We start from the raw sequence: 21,411 nt of genomic DNA, 5'->3' as shown, positions 1-21,411 counted from the left end.
TGGTGCAAAAGGTGGCTATAGGATCCTGGGCTTCAAGAACAGGAGTACACCTTGTAGGTCAGGGGAAGTCATTATCTCTCTTTGGTCAGAACTCTCATGAGGTGAAGAATCTAGAGAACAAGTCTTATGAGGAGCAGCTGAGGGAACTGGGGATGTTTAGCCTGGAGAAGAGGAGGCTCAGGGAGACCTTATCTCTCTACAACTACCTGAAAGGAGGCTGAAGCGAAGTGAGTGTTGATCTCTTCTCCCAAGTAACAAGCAACGGGGCAAGAAGAAGTGGTCTCAAGTTGCACCAGGAGAGGTACAGATTGCACATTTAGATTTTTTTTTCCACTGAAAGAGTTGTCAGGCATTGGAACAGATTGACCAGCTGCAAGTAATTTCAGTGGAGGATGACCAGGATCATCAAGGGACTGGAATAATTGATGTATTAGGCTGAGAAATTGTTCAGCCTGCAGAAGATTTCATAAGGACCTGATAGCAGCCTTCTGGTACCTACAAAGTCACTATCAAGGAAATAGAGTCAGGTTATTAATAACAGTGCAAGATGAGAGACAGTAGACATAAATTGAAATGAGAGATTCCAGCTGGATGCATGGCTAAACATTTCTACCCTATAAGGATAGTCAAGCTTTGGAACAGGTTGCCAGAGGTGTAGTGCCATCTCCATCCTTGGATGCAGGTCCCAGGAAAGACCTGACTGGACAAAGCTCTGAGCAACCTGGTCTGATCTCACTGTTGACCCTGCTTTGAGTAGGAGGTTGAAATGTAAACTTCCAGAGGTCTCTTCCAACCTGAATGATTCTAGAATTTCATGAACTGAAAAGGATTTCTCCCAGAGCCTGTAACTGAAGATAGCTTTAATTTCATTCTAATATTTCTGATATTACAGTAAGACAACTGAAATGCGGATATGTTGGGAAGATAAGCATCTGAGGTATAGAATGTACTTATGCAATGTATATTGAAAAATATTATGGATTTGTGTGTGTTTGTGTTAAGAATCTTTTGATAGAATATGATAAGCAAGGAGAACAGCTGGATTCTGAAAAAGGCAGAGCGAGTAATCTTGAACGTCAGGTAGATGACCTCACAAGACAGCTACAGTTGTCATCCCAGCAGGTCAGTGCTGTATGTATGGCAGCTTTATCGATAATGATGGTAACAATTATTTTACCTATTGAGTATAAGTTTTATTCATGTGGTTGTTACTATATGTAGTTTCATAACCTAAGTGCATTTTGGGTAATGCCTTGAAATTCAGGGGTTCTTTTCAACATCTGGTGTCTTATCTGGACCATAACAAAGGTAAATATATAGAGAATTGCTGGCTTTTTTTTCAATAAAAAGGATTTAATTTATCCCAGGTCATCTCAGGAAAGAGCAGGTGCTGGCTTGTTTTGGACATAGAACTCTGCTGCATTTACAAGATATACAAAAAAAAGCATCAGACTTGCACTGTTTCTCTGTTTTCACATCTACCCTTCTCGTTAAGTACAGTAACACTTAACTGTTTTGTTTTTTCTTCTGTTTTCTACACAAAACATGGTTTTGTTATTTAATCAACATTGTTTAAACATGATAAACTATGGAATTTTCCATCTTTCACAAAGATGAAACTTTAGGATGCATTGTCAAGTACTACAGTGGCATTCAGAAGAGTCTAAGATAGTAATTAAGTAGCTGTGAGGCAAATTTTTGCAAAGCTAACTGCATTGGGTTAGGGATTTATGATTTAAACTCTCAGGTTCCATACATAACTACACTGAAGATCCACCTAGGCCACCATTTCCTTTTAAACAGAAGCAGTAGTGAGTAGTATAGGAAGAAATGACATATAGTAGCTTACTTTCTGCTGATTACGCAGGCATTGAATTTTTCGAGGTTGCTACAAAGTATTTTGTAAATAAAACCACTGTTTATATAATTAGAAGCTTCTGTCACTTCTACTTCATTCTTAATATTGTGAGAGGAAAGTGATTGTTGCAGAAAGCATAAATGCTGGGGTAGTTTTTTCAGATTTCTTGTCATTCTAGTTGTTGTACAGAGAGCTGAGCAAATGAAATTTGAACAAAATAATAAAATTGTGCTAGTGACTTTAGCCTATTTCTTATTCTGATTTAAAACAATTAAGATGGACCGGACTCGTCTGTAGGGGTGCTGTTTGTAAGGGACTTGGATAGACATCAGTGTATGATTTTTAAATGTAGACAGTATCTTACCTATCAAAGTCACATGCAAGTTCAGCTTATTTTTCTCTTTCTGCTATGATTGTTTCAGCATGATCAGTTACACTCTGCTAATGAAGACCTCTTGACTCGTGTTGAAACACTGCAGCATAATGCTAAGCTGCTGGAAGCCCAGATACTGGAGATCCAAAAAGCCAAGGCAAAAGCTGACAAAGAACTAGAAACTGAAAAGCTTCTAAAAGAGCAGAAAACAAAGGTACTATACTCTGAGGAAATGGCAAATGGGCCAACACAGTACTTTCACTGGATATGACTGCTGTTAGACCTTTATAAACTGTTTTTATAGAACAAGTTCCATACTTGGTCCTTTTTTGAAGGATGTGTCTGTTCATCGAAGTAACTTTGCAGGTCTGTCAATTAGAGTAGATGGAGGATTGTTACAGGCAGTAAAAACCACTTACAGTCTTCTAGGTTTTTCTTTGGTTGCTAATGATGCTGTAAAAAAGGACTCATGTTTGTAACAACCTAAGTGTGTCAAAATATGAATAGATGTTTGCACCTATTTTGAAATTGGACTGAATAATTGAAGTATTTACATTTCAGGAACATAGTGGTGCTCTCCGAGAATTGGAAGAGCTTCAGGTGCAACTCCAGAAGGAAAAGAAACATCTGCAGAAAACTATGCAAGAACTAGAGCTGGCCAGAAAGGTAGAGTGGCTGTTCATGTTGCTGCTTAATGGATTACTTGCTCTGTTGAACACCTTCCTTTCTGTTCTGAGCATTTTAAAGGCCAAGGTTTGCAAAAGGGAATATATGAGGGCTTCTTACCCCTGGCTTTGTGTTTGGAGAGCTGTTGTGTACTTTTGGTTTGGGGATTTTTTGGGTTTTTTTTTTGTCTGTTTGTTTTAGCTTGGGTTATGTGGCTTGTCATGAGTAGAAATAGGAATAGAATTCAAATCTCTGGATTACTTGTATGATGCAGTATTCAGAAGCTACCCATGTTGTAAGGACTGAAGGTGATAGAAACTATTTTCTGCAAAATACCTAGTGGTAAAACTGTTAAAACTAGCAACAGGTTTTTCAAATCTTCTGGTTCTTGTTTGAAAACAGATTATTTACTGAGGATATGGAACTGTGGTGGCTGTGTGTTACTCGTGGATAGGGATAGTGACAAAGTTTTTGTTATATGGTTAATTTGGGGGTTTTAATATAATTTCAAAAAGAAAAGTTCCTGGCAGCCAAGGCAGATTGTAAGCTGTGACTTCACTGTGTGTAACTTGCAGGATGCTCAAAAGAGTACACTGATGGATATGGAAATAGCTGATTATGAAAGGCTAGTAAAAGAACTTAATCAGAAGATTACTGATAAAGACAGCAGAATAGAAGATCTTGAGCAAGAGACAGGGATTCAGAAACAGAAGCAAGAGACCCTACAGGAAGAAATAAGTGAGTAAACTATAAACAGCAAGAGTCACTATAGTATAGTTAGTAATGATAAGAAATATAATTCAGTAACAACTTCTCAATCAATGAGTGAGAGTAAGGTTTGTGGGAAGTACTAAACCGTTACATAATTTTCCATAAAGGAAACTTTACTAGGCTATTAATCACTTGATCTAGTATTCAGCAAATAAAAGCCAAATTACTTGCCTCATAAACTGTGTTTCTTACTTGGTGAAGTTAATCATGAGTTCTGAAAGTCAGTAACTGACGTATGTTTTCATTCTGACACACCATACTCATAAATCTTTACTAGTTAGAATGTGATTAAAAATGTCATGTCTTCTCCTCCTATCCTTAAGTGTAAGTCTTAAAACAATTTCACTTACTTGAAGATCTTTGTGATGCTTTGAAGTAGTATACTAAACTTACTGTAAACTACTTGTCGGTAGCTCATAAGAAATGTGTCAGAATTTGCTTAAGTATTTTCCAATATTTTTAAGGACATATAGGAAGGGAAGTATCTTTTGCATATAACTGCTGTTTTCTGCATTAGAATCACTTCAGTCAACTATGCAACAGGACGAGGAAAGAAATGCCAAGATAAAACAACTCCTGGTGAAAACCAAAAAAGAACTGGCTGATTCAAAACAAGCTGTAAGTCCAGGTGTTAATGACTGTGTATTCAGTTTTTAAACCAACTTTTAGAAAACAGACTGGTAGTTGAATTACAAAGTTGCTGAGGTTTGGGTTTTTTTTAGTAACCAGATAATTTTATTGTGCAGGAAAATGACCATATAATGTTGCAGGCATCATTAAAAGGGGAACTGGAAGCCAGTCAGCAACAAGTGGAAGCCTATAAGGTAAGAAACTTCACTTCATTAGTGTAAAGGTTATTATTTAAGTAACAAGGGTGTGATTTGTACTGGGTAGATGGAAGATAGGCTGGAGAATGGAAAGGCATTACTTTTACTACTAGGTTACCAGTTCTTTTTCTTAAATAAGTACGATCTCTTTGCTCCTTTCCCCAAATATTTTCCCCATGATGTTCTTTAAACAGGTTTACCCTTTCTTGTTTCTCTTTCCCTTTCTACTGAAAGAGAGAACTCTGTAGTTTGAAGCTTATAACTGGGATACATTTAAAAATAATCTACTTTTAAATGCAAGTTGCTCAGGTTGAAAACAAACACAACTTTGTCAGCAAAAATCTTAAGTGTTGTATGTCTGTATAAATTTTGTAGATTGGTCAAAATAGAAAATGTAATGAAAGGTAGCAGGGAAGGAAAGGAAGGGGGATTAGCTTTCAAAAGTGCTGCCATCCCACTACTGTAGTGTTTTAAGAGAGACTTGAAGATAACAGGTTTTTTTGGACACAGTAACCCTTGTCAGGTTTTTATTCTGTTTTTATTGGATTTTAGTTTTATATTCACCGGTTCTGTGCAGAAATTGTTGTAGTAGAATTCTATGTTCTCTGTGGCATGTCTTCTTGGAGAGGGAAGAAAAAAATTTTGTCCTGGTGAAGTTTTCAACTGACTTTTTCAGATTCAAGTGGCTGTACTAACATCAGAAAAACATAAAGCTCAAGAACACTTGCGAACTTCTTCGGAGCAGCACCAGCGTACCTTGGGTTCTTACCAGCAAAAAATTGCAACCTTGCAAGAAGAGTGCAGAGCAGCTCAGGTACTCTAGGGGAAGAAGTAATGTCAGAGACTTGAGAAAGGAAATTTACTGCATTCTCTGTCTGCTTCTCTAAAAATACTTTACAGATCCTTCACTCTTATCTATCTTGTCTGTCAAGAATTGGGAATTACTCCAGTACTTAATGTATTTGAGTGGTGGTATAGAGGACAAGCCAGACTCTGTTCTGGTTGTCACAGATCACTTGTCGTGCAATATCTGGACTGCTTTCCTGTATTGCTAGAAGAGCAGACCTTGTGGTAGTGAGGAGTCAGAGTTTAAGATGATTGTCAAGTATTCACTGTGGGGAAAAGAGAAGTCTTTAAAGAAAAGAGAACAGCAAGCAAAACAGAAATATTATTTGCTCCATGTAAAACCAGTTAGTACAGGTACCATTTAAATAACCAAACAAAACAAAACCAAATAAAGAAACAAACCCCCAAAACAAGACACATGAAAAATGCATTTGCAAGCACCTTTTAATGTGCTATTACATGAGCAACTTCTTAATTGTCAACTGAGCTACATGTGAAACTGACATTATTGCTGAAGTTTTTATTATTTCTGGAGTTTTTTTGTCCATATGACACTGAATTAGATGTTACTAGAATCTAGTGTTTGCATCGGAGATGGACGTGCAGAATATAGTAAGACTGTTAGGCTCAGAGTATCTTTATGGAGATGATTGCAGCCCACTATGACGCCTTTTGTATAAGGATGCATCCTGCAGATAAGTAATAGTTGAACTCAGCCTTTCAAAAAACTTCTAAATTTTTAAAAAGTGAGTTGAAATGGATGAAGTTTGTGGTTGCTGCTAGAGGAGGCTCACCTGAGCCATACTGGTAGGTACAGATCAGGGTTTTACAAACTCATCTTTCACTGGGATAGGATCTTCCATGAAGCTGTTAGAAGATTGGCCTTCCTCTTCAAGCGCTCTGCATCTAGAAAATAGATATAATTACAGGGTTCTTAACAAGAGAAAACTCCGTGTACAGGAAGGGTGGACACGAAAGTTCTAGCTCACAATTTGACAGAAAGAAAAGAGAAGAACTAATGGAAAGAAAATGCCCACAAATCTTACAGACTCTGGAAACGCTGTAGCAGTGGCTAATCAAGGTCATCACTGTGGAATTTCACTCCCCATTTAGCTGAAGAGAAACTTCCAAAATCATCATCTTGGAGATGACAGCATTTTAGTCATCTCAAAGATGACTAATGAATCCTTGAGCTTCTTCTAAAATCCAAGAATGAAAGGCTGCATCTGTGTATTTTTAGGGGAATATACAACATGAGTACTTGAAGAATGGGAATAATTCTTCCTGTAGAGTGTACAGTCAAGGATGAAGCTACTATGTTGTGAGGTAATATTCTGTATGTCCACAGAAACTCACGTCAGCTGAATTTAGAAGACAGTTAAAACAACCTTACAATCAACTACAGTATTATATTTTGAGCTGTGCATTACCATTACAAGACCTCAACATTATGTATAACTTAAAGGCCTATTAGATATTTGTCATCTGGGTAGTATAAAAGGAAAACAGAAGTATCCCTTTTTTTTCCTTCACCTTTGCCTTCATTTAAAGCTGTTTGGTAGAACACCTGGCTTGTGAATCTGTTTAATGCAATTTCTGAACTTGCTAGTATTATTTCTTTAATAGTGATATGCTGAAAATCTATGTCTTTTTAACTTTCATGATTTATGATATTCAATTAAAGTCTAAACCAATAGTGACTAATACATGATGGATCCTATTTCAGTTATCAATTTAAAGGAAAAAAATGCAACACGGTTCTTTTTTTTTTTAATGCAAAATTCATTTCACTTTAGGGAAGTAAGGGTAGCAATAGTTAATAGCATAACTTACAAAGGGTTTGTTTTCTTTGTGATAGGCTGAGCAAGCATCTGTTACATCTGAATTTGAGAGCTACAAAGTTCGTGTTCATAATGTTCTGAAACAGCAAAAGAATAAATCTGCATCGCAGACAGAAACTGAGGGAGCCAAACAAGAAAGGTAAAACTGAAATTATTATATGCATAGAGGGGAAAAAAAAAGATAAGTTAGTTGCTGGCCAACAACGGAGTTGAGTTTCACTCTTTAACTCTTTGGTTCAATAAAGAAAATTTCAGAAGGAGGCAGTTTGCTTCCACAGTTACTTCTTTTGGTTTTTTTTTTTAAAAAAAGAACTTTATTTCTATAAACTTTATCTGATCTGTAATCTAACTGTGGCTCTGTCTATCTGAACAGAAAAAAGATTGATCATTTGTGCTATGGTGATATTACAAGTTTCTAGTTCCTTTATTTGTCTTTTTTAACACTTAATTTTGTGTAGATTACAGTCAGCCCGAGAAGTAAGATGTTAAGATTCTTATGATTCTCATGAGCAGAAATGAGACAGCACATTTTGTGCAGAATTGACACGTCATTTCCTTTGATAAAAAGTATTGTAGCAAAGTGGCCTTTCCAACTAAGAGGAAAAGAACAGACTGGTACTGTTCAACTGAGGTCATTGAACTTTTTCAGGAAGGGATGATTTAGTGTAGCTACCAATTAGTCTGGCTACCAATTTGGACATAAGTTCCAGCGGAATTCTGAAATACTGTTGTCTTACCAGCTGTTAGATGAAGAAAGACTTAAAAGGAAAAATATTTATTAAAAGTTTTTTTACTAAAAATATTTGCTAAAACTTCCCTGAAAATCATTTAAGTATAGTCATAACCCAGGTAAATTCAGATTCACTTAAGAAAATTTCTCAACCCACTGCAAAAGTAAATCAGTTTCTGTAAGTTATTTGTATAAGTTACTGGTAGCTGTCTTTGGTGACAAGCTGGGCGTTTGTGTGAGGTGTCTTAATTTCTGACACAGATCTTAAAACGGGGCATGTAATTGCAGCGGAAAGTCCACCAGAGGGAGACTTGTGCTTGGCTAGAGGCCTTTAGGCTTATTGTTTGTTAGGGTCTTTTTAAATACATCTATCTCTTCTTTTCTTTGACCCAAGCAAACTGCAAGAGTTGCAATTCTTTGTGCCTCTTTTTTTGCAGAATTTTAACAAGTTCTGGAATGTAGTTTCTTTGTGAAAGAAGGTCAGCTTGAAAACAAAATGGACAAGTAATCAAGCAATAAACACAAGACGAATAGTTTTCAAATTAATGGTGGTTAGAAGTAACAACTCTAAGGATTAGTGAAATACATGGTCCATGAGATAATGGAGCTGTCTGCATATATAAACACAGAAAACATAAAAGAAGAATGGGTGTGACAGGACTTTTTTTACCCTGGAATATCTGATACTGATTTATTTCTAACCGACAGACTTTGTCTGTTGATGTTGCTTTCTAGTCTATTACATCAAGTCAACTCCAGTCGTTTATCTCCTAGTTTCAGTCTCATGGAACTGAGTGTATTTATGAAATGAACAAAAAACCCTCCACTGCAGGAAGAAGAAATTGTTTCTCCCATCTGCACCCTACAAATTATTCTCCTTCTAGCTCATTCTTCCAAAGCATCTTGAAGTAGAAAGTGGCATCAGTCACACTTTCTAGCCTAATCATTATATTCCCGGCAGTTCAGATAGGACATTGCAAACCTATTTCTGATCATTTCTGCTGCAGTCACATTCTAAGTTTATTTTGGTTGGGGTGCCATACTGATTTAATTATAAATAAGCAATTTGGATCAGCTATCCAAATGTGGATACAGTGTGGGTTCTGAAATAACATAATTATTTTTAAATATATCTTGTTTATTTTTTTTTTCCCTTTTAGAGAACATCTGGAAATGGTAATAGAACAACTGAAAGTTAAGCTGCAAGATGCTCAGCATAATTCACAGCTGAATGCTTCTGAACTCCAGGCATTACAATCTGAACATGACACCCTACTGGAAAGACACAATAAGATGCTGCAAGAGACTGTTGCAAAAGAGGCAGAACTTCGTGAAAAGTATGATCTGCTGATGAATAGATACCGATAATTTATTTTTTGTAAACCTTAATGATTGCACAAGTAGTGACCTTTGACTAGAAAGGATGTAATTGTTGAGAAAGTTAAAGGAATTTTGAAAAGGATTCTTTGCTATTTTTCACGAGCCTTCAGAGTTTCAGCAGTTGAAATAAAGTAGCAGCTGATGAAGGAATTTGAGAATTCTGCAAGCTTTCTACCTGTTACCTCTCAGATTATTAAACTGACATTTTTAAGTATGTTGACTGTTTTTAAGTAATGCTCAGTACTACATTTTTGTTAGACTATGCAACTAAATTTCGTAGATGTTTCCTATTAAAAAAATAGAATATTTATAGGATGTAATAGCACGATATTTCAGCTCTTCAAGAAAGGTACTTGCTTGTTGTCTTTTCTCTTTAGAATATAGAGAAGTTCACAAAAAAAATAGGAATTACAGCTTAGTATTAGGAACAATTGACTTCTTGTCACTATTTTGTATGTTTTATCTTTTCCTGATAGCCACATGATGATTCATAGTGATCAAATAAATGATGTCCTTCTTCACTGTGTGCTTATAAGGGCAAGTCCTATGCTTAGTCTTTCCATACATGCACTTGTTTAATTGCTTGTGACAGTTTTGTCGTGCTTCTGGAGCGCTTCCAAGCCAAGTACAATTGGCGTGCCAGTACAAATTTTCTTGCTATCAACTACAATCTTCTATCCTCTTTTGTACTGAAAATTGAAGCTTAAAAAAAAAAAATAAATGTAGCTTCTTAGCAACTTTCTGTTTTCAGAAGTCCTGCACAAGTGTTTGGTAAATAAATGTTAAAGGACATGGAGTATGAGTGCCGAGCCCTGTATGACACGGTGATGTTGTACTTTTAGAATATCTTAGAATCACAGAATCATAGAATGGTAGGGTTGGAAGGGACCTTTAGAGATCATCTAGACCAAACCCCCTGCAGAAGCAGGTTCACCTAGATCAGGTCACATAGGAACATGTCCAGGCAGGTCTTGAAGACCTCCAAGGAGGGAAACTCCACAACCCCTCTGGGCAGCCTGTGCCAGGGCTCCCTCACCCTCACAGTGAAATAGCTTTTTCTTCTATTTAAGTGGAACTTTTGGATGTTTAGACCACAATGTCTATAATACTTTTGATATTTCCCAAAGATGTCTGAATTTTGTGTTCTCAAATAGAAATGAAGTGTTTATATAATTTATTCATACAATAGCTAATAAGTGTAACTTTTTCAGTCTTAGTTTTTCCTTGTGAAAAGAGGAATTGAAATGGAAAAAAATTGCACAGCTTTTCTAAGATAATCATTCACATGAAAACTGAAAACTACTTTAAATTCTAAGAATATTGAAGTGTAAACGTGACAGTGGTTTTGCCTTTTGTTTCTTACGGTTTGCATATATGCTGGCTTTCAGGCTCTGCACAATACAGTCTGAGAACATGGTGATGAAAACAGAGCATGCCCAGACTTTGAGTCAGCTGACAGCCCAGAATGAAGCCCTCCGGAACAATTTCAGAGATCAAGTCAGGAACCTGCAAGAAGAGCACAGGAAGACAGTGGAGACACTTCAGCAGCAACTGTCTAGAGTAGAAGCTCAACTCTTCCAACTCAAGAGTGAACCAAGCACTAGAGGTAACTTTCGGTCATAAAACCAGGCTTTTTTGGGTTAGATACAAATTTGTGTATCTGCCTCAGAATCTAAAGCATGCCTATGATGTGTGGTTCTGTAATAGACCAGAAATTTTTTTTCTGGAGAATCTGCAGCATGCCGTATCAATCCACCAATACCACATAAGGTCTTTGTTATTACTGTCCCTTCAGAATCTTAAAGGTTCTTGAATGCATCCAGAGGAGGGCAACAAAGCTGGTGAAAGGGCTGGAAAGCATGTCCTATGAGGAGCAGCTGAGGCCTTTGGGTTTATCTAGTTTAGGGAAAAGAAGGCTGGAGGATGACTTCATTGCTCTCTCCACCTTTCTGAGGAGGGAACATGGAGAGGGAGGTTATGAGCGCTCTTCTTTCTGGGATCCAGTGAGAGGATGTGTGGGAATGGCTCAAAGCTGTCCTGGGGGAGGTTTACACTGGATATAGGGAAGCAATTCTTTACCAAGAGCATGGTCAGGCACTGGAACAGGCTTCCTAGTGATGCGGTCAGTGCCCCAAGCCTCTCAGTGCTTAAGAGGCATTTGGAAATTGCCCCTAATAACATGCTTTGGCTCTTTTGGTCAGCCATGAAGTGGTTGGGCAGCTGGACTGGCTGGTCCTTGCAGATCACTTCCAACTGGAACTATTCTGTTGTCTTCTAGAATCTGCATCACTATTGTCTCTTTTACAGTGCTTGCATTGTCAGACAGATGGAAGGAAATTACTCTGTAAATATATGCTACTCTTCCTAACAGTGTGTCTCAGATTTTGGAGCATACTGGAACTCTGCTTCCAGAATCAGGGGTAAAACTAAAGAAAAGGCTATATGAAAGCTGTTTCTGCTATGTTATTGGTATACTTGCTATTTTATCCGTCTTCTAATTGAGAATTTACTGTGTTCAAGTGCTATTTTTGTATCTGTAAATTACTAATTAGGATGTAGTTAGACATTTGCCAAGCAGCAGTATCAGTTTAAGAAGTTACTCTTTCCATGTTACTGAAGCAGCAGGGTAGTGCCCACAGCATTAAAACAGAAGAATTTACACCTCCCACCAGACCAGTTGAAAGCAAAGCTCATTCTGTTTTGCATTAAAAATATTTGATGCTCCCGTTATAGCTACCACACATATCCAAGGAGTGTTTTATGAGGATTTCATAGCAACTGAAATAAAAATGATCAATCAAGTTTGGATTTAGAAGAAACAGGTATTGATGACAGTGGTCGTTAGGAGATGAAGGTTGTGTTTTCTATTCTAAGTGTTATTTGTGTATCTGGTTTTATCTCTTTTCTTCATTTTTCCTTCCTATGCTTTTTTAAGACTATTTTATATACTGCTCTCCAATCTGAGACAGTCACATGTATGAAATAGCCCTACCAACTTCATTCTGATGAAACATCAGTAAGTATCTTTCAGGTCCAGCTGTTTCAAATCCAGCAACAAAGAACTTAAGAGAACGGCGAAGCACTGACCTTCCTGCTCTCGATGTGCACACCATAGCTAGGGAAGAGGGAGAAGGTATGGAAACAACGGACACAGAGTCTGTCTCTTCAGCCAGCACCTATGTACCATCCTTGGAGCAACTTTTGAACTCTCCAGAAGCAAAACTTGGTAGGTAGAACATGCAGCTTTCTGAAGCTCTTGCTTGCATAAGTTGACGAGCCTTGTGCCCTCAAAATATCTGAGAATGTTGTGTTTTCATGCTTAGAGGTGAAAGACACAAGTCTGCTTAAGTGCCACTGAGCTTATAGTCTTGTGAAATTCTGTAGGAGTTTTGTCCTTGAGTAAAGACTAACAATCAAACATGGCTACAGGTTTTAAGGATGTCATGTTTTCTAAGGCGAAAAGACTGGACTGGCAAGTCACTGAATAGTTACAGAACTCATTGTATTCTATGTTAGTCTGTACTAGAGAAAATTAAGTGCTAATTTGAGTCTCACTAATGAAAGGATAAAATGTCTGTTCATCTTCTGTGGCTTATTAGAACAGGAACTTATTGATAATTTTTTCTAGGAAGATTAAAAACAAGATGAAGAACAATGTTCTTACTGAAAGTCCTCCTAAATAGCCCAGAAATACCTGGTAGCATCTAATAGTGTTCTTAAAATCTAATGAACGCATCATGGAGAACTGTTGAAAGTCTACATCGATGTGTAGGAAACAAGGGGTAAATTAAAACCAATTTGTAAATCAACTTCTAGTATATATACAAACCTATATCCCAAACCAAGCATGCAGCAGTGATGCCTGTTAATTTTGCAGTCTATATTTGCGTGTGTTTGGTTTCTAAGAAGCTATATTAATCAAGTCCTAATGTTAAATTCATATAAAGTAGATGCAAATGTGTTTTCCTACTCTCAATTTTCTTTTCCAACTCACTGCAGAACCGCCTCAGTGGCAAACAGAACTCACCAAGGATGAACTGATTCAGAAACTAAACACGACAGCCAAGAGCGCCGATCACTTGAATGAATTACTTCGTGAATCAGAAGCAACCAATGCGATCCTAATGGAACAAATAAAGGTCAGCAGGCATGCATGCAGTGTGGGGCAGCTCTATTTTCCATGGTCTGTTTCTTAGACCAAATATTTAACACAAAATATGTTTCATAGAACCTCAGTCTATAAAAATTTGGTGTTGCAAAACTTAATGTTGGATGGGCTTTTATTCCACCAGACTAATTATCTAGTGCTTCCAGAGTGAACTTCAGGTTTTGGGGTTTTCTTCCTTGCATTTTCCAGGTTGGGGGGTGGAGGTGGAGGAGAGTAGAAGCTGCTACAAAAAAAAAGAAACATCAAGAATTTGGTAGTTTAATGTTTACTAAAGTGACTTTACTGTTCTCATTTAGATAAAAGCAATAAATCCCAAGGGAAGCATTGTCTGGTTTCTCTTTCTGTAACCTGTTTTAGCTGTCTAAGTTAAAAGAAGGTACATGTTTAGAGATTCATGTACTTAAAAAGTTTGGTTTGATTTGATTGTACCTCCTTGAGTTTCATGACAATTTTTTTGAAGTTCATATATTCTATAAACATGCAAAGCTTTTATAAAATGTTTCTTAATGAATGCTAATATTGTTAAATCTTTGATCCACATTGCTAATTTAATGGTTCGACTCCTTATCACTGAAACTGAATAGTTAGTACCAGATATCATTATAACCACTGCACAGATTTTGTCAAAAAAGGGTATTTTTTATCAATAAAAAATTATTCTGGACAACATTATCATGTGTTCAGTTTTCACTGTATTTTTGTCCAGAATATGTTGCTAAGGCACACATCATTCTTCTCGAAGCGAGATGCGTAATTTGCTCTTCAGCTTTCCAAAAGACCTTGATTCAATTGCTCATTATATGAAGCAAACAGTATTGCTGTTTTTTTCCCCCTTCGTCTGCAGCTTCTGAAGAATGAAATAAGAAGACTGGAAAGAAATCAAGAGAGAGAAAAGTCTGTGGCTAATCTAGAATACTTGAAGAATGTTCTATTGCAGTTCATATTTCTAAAATCAGGAAGTGAGAAAGAAAGGCTGCTCCCAGTAATAGACACTATGTTGCAACTCAGCCCTGAAGAGAAGGGGAAGCTAGTTGCAATTGCCCAAGGTAGGTCCTGTTCAAATCATAGTGGCAAAAAAAGGAAAAATGCAAATAAAGAGGCATGAAATTCCGTGCTTTGTTTTTTTAATGTAGAGCTCTGGAAAAACGAAGCTTAGCAGCATGCCAGTGAGCTAGCAAGAAAACCATTTCACTCTGTTGAGAAGTTAGTATTCAGTTTTCAGGAAACAGAACAAACACTAAAAATTTAAATAAAGAAAAATATAACTTCTACTGAAACACACACACTTTAGGAAGATGATAGTAAGTTGTAAAAATGTAATGTATTCATGTTTTAAGTAGAGTTAAAGATTTCTATCAAAGGGACCTTAAGAGGTTGATATTAAATTAATTACTTTGTTGGCACATGTTCTGGAAAGATAATTAAAGTGATCCTTTCAAGGCAGTACTGCAGATCTAATATTAGTTTCAATACATTAACGTTAAAAACCTCATCAAGAAAATATCCTTTTTGCTTAAAAAAAACCAAGGAGAGTTAAGCTTTTGCAATAAATTAACCCAAGAGCTGACTGTATAATAATGTTCTGGCTCCACTTCAAGTCCTCTGAGCATTTGTCCCCTTAAAAACACTTCCTATGGTATTGTTTGTTCCTTCTCAATGACAGTCTGTAGGTTCTTGTACTTCATTAGCAACTGACCTATACTTCATTTCAAAATTAATATAAAGAATAAGTACTGTGTGTATATGTAAGTACTTAAAACTCGTGACTAAAATCACATAAGCAAGGGAAATGGCAAAGTACTGCATTCCATGATAGGCTTTGCATTTGGAAAGATGAGATGTAAAGTAAGTCCACAGCATTTTTATGTTCTTCTGGCACTTTGAAAAAACACCAGTTGGATGTTTGTGGAGAAAGATAATAAACAGTGTCTCTAAAACATCCTTAAATACCCAAAATAAAGTTATCCTGGTGATAAAATCCCTTAACATATCTATGGCGACCAAAGAGCGAGTATTGAATGTTACCTCCTGAACAAGTTTACAAGGTCATGCAAAGTCTAATGTAATAAACTGAGTTAAGTATGTTTTTCTTCCATCTTCAGGTGAGGAAGAGAGTAGCTCCCGACCCTCTGGGTGGGCTTCATACCTCCACAGCTGGTCAGGACTTCGATGAGACAGCAAAAACGCTGAATCTTTAAACACATTCCAAAGCTGCAAGAAAAGAAGAATGCAGAAGAATCTGTTGGTGTTGTAGTATTGAACTACAGGTTTTTATTTGTGTTATTTTCAGCTTATTAGGCTCTTCTAAGAAAGAAGCCCTCAGTAGCTCTGTGATAGGCTGTCCTGTATTATGCTCTGACAGAAGTGAACTGTTCCTCTTGTAAATATTAAAGCTGATGATCAGAAGTTTAATGAGAAGTGACAAATGCAAATTGCTTGGAAACAGAATTTGACAAACCTTTGATGACCCTTTTGATATCGGTTTAAAATCTTGATATAATATAGTGACTGGAATAACTAGACTTTGGACTTGAAGTATTTTGAAGTGTTTACAGTTTCTTTCACATCAAGTCCTTAATCTTAGTGTTATTCTGTGCACCATGAAGAAATCAAAGTTGAGTTATTTCTTCTTTGGTGATGCTGGAAAAACATGAGATCATTATGAAACTGAAAGGACATTTTCTGCTTTGACTGAAGCTTTAGTTTTGGGGTTTTATGATGTTGTTGTTTGATTTTGGGGTTTTTTTCCAAAAGCTGGGTTGAAAGTATGAAGTCAATGGTCCACAAAATGTAGAGGGTGATAATGGCACATCGGGGCATGGTACTGTAGTAGAGATTAGTGGCATCTATGGAAGCCCAGGGATAGTACTCCAAGAGTCAGAGGTGGTGAGCTGAATGTTTTGGAGAAAGGACTTAAGCTACAGCTTATTACCCTGAGGTTGGAAGTTTGTGTTCAAGACCAGGAAGAAACTTTACTTAGATGAACAGCCTACTCATACTGACTTAGTCATAGTGAAGACACTAAAGGAAGAATCTGTGTTCATAGGCCTAACACCTGACAATAACTTCTGGCAGAGCTTTTGGCAATGGATACGTCTTTTAAATGTTCTAATGATTTAAGATGTTGTGCCATTATCTCAGTTCTCTGGGTTTGCACACCCGTGCACAAATCTTTTGCACAGATGAGATTAAACACTGTTCCAGGTTATTCCACAGAATGTTTGGTTTCCTTCAAGAAAAAGAAATCTCTGCTATAGAACTGCTACTTTTATTATCAACAGAGCTCCTATTTTTTAGCTTCAGTCTTCTTTTTCCCTTTATAGCCCATACTGCCTTTCACCACCTTAATTTATTTGTAAGTTATTAAAATGCAAACATGCTTTTAAGCTCTGCTTATCTTTCAACCAGAGTCTTTCCATCTTTTTCACTCATTTTCATGCTCTCTGTGTTGTTTTACAGAGAATCATTGCCTGGTATACATATCAATATGAAACAGTCATCTTCCTTTCCTATCTATCTTAGTTGAGGCGCTGAGGAAATGATGCTCATTCCTTTAATATTGCCTTATTCGGGGCTGAGATGAACCTGAACGTAAGAACAGCAGAAAGGTAGCACATATTGAGAATAAACTGTTCAGTAACTGTGCTTTTGGTTTAATTTATTGTTTCTTGCATATATTTCAGTATACAATCAACAAAGCCAACAGACCTTATTTTCTTTCTACAATCTTTAAGCATCATCTCTCTTTTTTTCTTTTTTCATCTTTTCTTCCCTTCCTCACTCCGTGTTTTAACCGGAATCTGCAGTTTGTGCTACCAGTGAAAACATTTTCTGTGGACTTTCGGGTCACAGAACTGACAAATAGTAGTATGGGGATGAGCCTTTTAGGCATCTGGAGCTTGGAAATGTATTCAACAAACATGAGGCTACATTTAGGCTTTCTTGCATTTGCTTTTGAAATTATTGCCATATCTTCAGCATTCAAGATTTGCTGCAGATCTTGGATGTTGAATTCCAAGTCCTTATTGATTTAGTTTTGGTTAATGTCGCTTGAAAGGATGCCAAAACACAGCAACAGGAGAGATTTGCAACATGCATAAAAATAAGTGCAAGTCATTCTCCCGCTGTGATTTTTAGCAGTGGAAGCACATGAGTGGAAGGGTACAACTTTGTCTTACTTAGTTTGAACTCAGTTTGCAGCAGACCTGGTTTAGCCTCTTCTGCACGATCCCTGCTCAGCTATTGCTAAAGAGCTATGACAAGCTACTTTGAAACTGCACATATTTCAGAACTCTAGATTATTTAACATTGTAAGCTGTGAATAAATGTATGCAAGTAACAGATATCGCTGGCTGTATTACATACCAGTTGCTTATTGACTTCTTTCAAGTCTGAGTTGCATGCTCACTGGTTTTAGTAAAACTCAAGTATTGTACTTACGAATGTAGTGGACAACTTGCATTACTATATTTTTTTTATAATGGAAGAGTAAGATCTTAATTAATGTAAAAATATTTTAATAACTGCTACTAAAGTGTGTTCTGTTGCTAAGATTGCCAGAACTTACCTCTGTGGCAATAAACTGTCTGTAAGCAAATGTATCAAAGTTTAATATGCACTTGCAGTAAATGGCATAGAAGAATGTCGACTGGAAGCAGGATTATTTTGGATAGAAAACTTTTTATATGTCATATATTTGCAATTGTAATGTACAGCATTGTAGCTGTGATTTGCTTTCAAAAAGCATTTTGAAGTTTTAACTAGTACTGCTGCTTCTTGATATACTGTGGTGCTCTCTTTTGGAAGAGCACTGTGCTGACTTTGTTTTCTGGTTCTTTTGTTTGTTTGTTTTCTTTACAGTGTCATATTTGTTAGGATGTTTCCCAGAAAATGTAACCCCTGCCCAAAGAGTTTACAAGCTTAGGACCAATTTTCACTCCTCTTCTATCAGCCTGCCTTCGGCTCAGGCCTAAGGAGGGCATATTTAAGAAAAACAAAAAAGCCAGAAAGGGGAAGAGACTACTGTCACTATGCAGAGTATATATTAATTAAAAAAATCAAAAAGGTAAGTGATTCAGAGTTCCCAGGAGTGTGCACTGTGGCTGCATTTTTAACTACCTTTGCTAACTTTGAAGCAGGGCATGTGCCTTACATGTTCTTGTTTCCCAGAAGGGAGACTCATCTGTCCAAGCAAAGTGTGTTCCAGTTGAAAGATGTGAAGACCTGAGCTTCTCAGGCTGTAGTGTAGATGTGGCCAGTTGGATCTGGGGTTCTTGATGGCCAAAGGGAACCCATGTTAGATGTGATACATTGGAGAGTAGAGTTGCTTTTTTCCTTTCATGGCCCTCCCTCCTTAAGGTGTAATTAGGAGAATACAGGGTTAGATTATTTTCTATATTTAAATCTTCTTTGGCTTGCTATTGCCCTCCATCCTTCTGCTTTAATACAGACAATGTATCCTGAAATTGTGGATGCTCACTTAAAAACTCTCCTCAGTTTATGCTAAGTGGCTGTGAAGGAAGCTTAACGACCTATCCTTCCTTGGCTTATGCCTTAGCTTCACCCAGTGCACCAATAATTCCTCCACTACTTGTTAGTTCTACTATTACTGGTACTGTGAAAATATCTCATTTAGGAGCCTTGCAAATAGCAGTTACTACCCACAAGCTGAGAAACCAAATGTATGAAGAGATAAAAATATATTTGTTGTAGTAATTTCAGAATTGCTAGTCTGAATAGATAAGTGTTTTTGTTGGAAAGATGTCTTTGGCCTTTTCATGTGGCCATCACTTCAATAAAATTCACCTTTACTGAACAGAGTGCCTTTTTTTTCCCTGAACGCCTGCTCTTACCTGAGAAAATGCTACTCGGGTGTAAAGTAGAAAACAAGGGGCTATTTAGTGTCAAAGAGAAGATTTTATGGATCTGGTAATGATATCTGCAGTCTTTAGAACACAACAACAGTGATTGATACTTTTGGATGAATGAAAAAAGAACTAGCTTGTTATGGGGGTTTTTAGGAAAACAAATACCTTTTTTCCCAAAAAAGACTCATTTAAATTACTTCAAATATGTTTCTCAACTGTCACCAACAATCTGACAATGCCTGAAGTGAAGGAGAGGAGGGATGCAGGAGGCATTAATGTGCAAGTTAGAAGGATTGCACTTAGTATTTTTAAGTACTAGCCACTTTCTAAGTCATCACTCCTTCCAAATAGCACTCAGCTTCGAGGAGGACATAATGAGCTGCTCTTCCCTAATTCCCTGTGATAATTTTTCTGCAACTGCACAGTTGTCCTAGCACACAGATTAGATGCTCTGTGAGTGAAGAGATGTGTGGTTGATTGGTTGGCTTAAGGGAGAGCTTGGTGTGTTTCTTGCCGCCCACTTTTTGTTAGGCTGTGTTTACGCAGATATGTGGTCAGAGAGGGGATGATAAATTGCAAAAAGAAGTTGACAAAAGAAATTAATATAAAAGATAAAAAATAAAACCTGATCTTTGAAGTCAGTTTCTAACAGCTTTGATGTAAATGTATATATATATGCTATGGGGAAGGGAAATAATAACCTACCTTTCCATCTAAAATTTATCACATTGTCTTGCAGGGATGAGAAGGGCATTTCAGGAAGGACGGGGAGCTGCTGGAGAGGGTTCAGTGCAGGGCCACAAAGGTGATGAAAGGGAGTGGAGCATCTCCCTTACGATGAAAGGCTGAGGGAGCTGGGGCTCTTTAGCTTGCAGAAGAGGAGACTGAGGGGTGACCTCATTTTTACAAATACGTAAAGAGTGGGTGTCAGGAAGATGGAGCCAGGCTCTTCTCAATGATGTCTAATGATAGGACAAGGGACAATGGGTACAAGCTGGAGCACAAGAGATTCCAAAGGAACACAAGGAAGAATTTCTTCACTGTGAGGATGACAGAGCACTGGCACAGGCTGCCCAAATGGGTTGTGGAGTCTCCTTCTCTGGAGACATTCAAAAGCCACTTGAACGAGTTCCTGTGTGACCTGCTCTAGGTGGTCCTGCTCTCATAGTGGGGTTGAATTAGATGATCTTTTGAGGTTCCTTCTAACCCTTGAGATCCTGTGATTCTGTGAAGCTCTGAACCTGTGTTCCTTGGGCTCATGACGAGGATAAAGGCTGGACTGAATCATGCAGGCCAAGGACAGTGAAACAGTAGAAAAATGTGTATCTGTTACTGCTCTGACCATTCAGTCCACTTTGGTATGAGCAAATTGTCCACTCCTTTTGCCAGTTGAATGCCTGCAGGCTTCTTAAGAATCCAAGGTAAAGGTAATCAGTATAAAAAAACAATGTGCTATTTGGGGCACGGGCACAGTCCCAACCCTCTCATAATGGCCTTTCAAAGTGTTTTAAATTGATAGACATTGAATGGCAGCTGTATTTAAGGGGTTTTTATTGTTTCATCTGGAATCTTAATTGCTTGAAAATCGAAGCTTTTTTTGAGAACACTCAGAATGTTTCCGGAGAGGAGGTACATGGTTCTTGGATCTCTTACCGTCTACAGAACATCTCAAAAGTAAGAACCATTACAGAACTCCTTAAAAAGGCTTTTACCTAAGTACTGTTTTACTGTCATTATTCCCTCTTGCAGAGTTAAGTTGCTGATGCTCAGCAGTGCTTTTGCCAAGAAGGGAGAAGGCCAATCATATGTATCATTTTGGCTTTTAGCATCCAAATATTTACACAGACTACTTAATGTTCCTCTTGCAAGCAGTCACAGCATTTACTTTAAAGCTGGAGCTGCAGCAGCCATCTAAGTGAAGTTCCAGTCTTTGCAGGGGGACAGATGAGTGGTCACTCTTGTCCATGGGCAGAGGTCTACAGCCTCTGGAAGAGCGGAGGGAGAAGCAGCTGGAGGCAATAAAAACACACACATCTCCTGCTATACCTGAAGTAGTGGCTCTCTGCCCCTGCCCTAACTTTCCC

The 21,411-nt window shown here is 37.5% G+C and overlaps 1 protein-coding gene across 3 annotated transcripts in view; it reads left to right on the top strand.

The window, feature by feature from the left end:
- The window catches only part of GCC2 (GRIP and coiled-coil domain containing 2), a 31,054-nt gene extending 11,815 nt beyond the window's left edge, over window positions 1-19,239 (top strand). For 2 of the 3 annotated variants that reach the window (XM_061997312.1, XM_061997322.1), the window contains exons 10-23: window positions 1,003-1,122; window positions 2,281-2,445; window positions 2,793-2,897; window positions 3,473-3,635; window positions 4,186-4,286; window positions 4,415-4,492; window positions 5,172-5,309; window positions 7,200-7,321; window positions 9,073-9,249; window positions 10,681-10,898; window positions 12,324-12,518; window positions 13,292-13,431; window positions 14,305-14,506; window positions 15,563-16,846. In XM_061997312.1, the coding sequence (XP_061853296.1) occupies window positions 1,003-1,122; window positions 2,281-2,445; window positions 2,793-2,897; window positions 3,473-3,635; window positions 4,186-4,286; window positions 4,415-4,492; window positions 5,172-5,309; window positions 7,200-7,321; window positions 9,073-9,249; window positions 10,681-10,898; window positions 12,324-12,518; window positions 13,292-13,431; window positions 14,305-14,506; window positions 15,563-15,633 (1,995 nt within the window). In that variant the 3' untranslated portion in view covers window positions 15,634-16,846. Of the gene's footprint in view, window positions 1-1,002; window positions 1,123-2,280; window positions 2,446-2,792; window positions 2,898-3,472; window positions 3,636-4,185; window positions 4,287-4,414; window positions 4,493-5,171; window positions 5,310-7,199; window positions 7,322-9,072; window positions 9,250-10,680; window positions 10,899-12,323; window positions 12,519-13,291; window positions 13,432-14,304; window positions 14,507-15,562; window positions 16,847-16,919 lie in introns of those variants that run through there. The other variant, XR_009818824.1, reaches the window with a different exon arrangement.
- The last annotated feature ends 2,172 nt before the right edge of the window (window positions 19,240-21,411 follow it).

This window comes from Colius striatus, chromosome 1 (genome assembly GCF_028858725.1).
Source record: "Colius striatus isolate bColStr4 chromosome 1, bColStr4.1.hap1, whole genome shotgun sequence".
NCBI lineage: Eukaryota > Metazoa > Chordata > Aves > Coliiformes > Coliidae > Colius > Colius striatus.
This window is presented reverse-complemented; position numbering and strand designations above follow the sequence as displayed.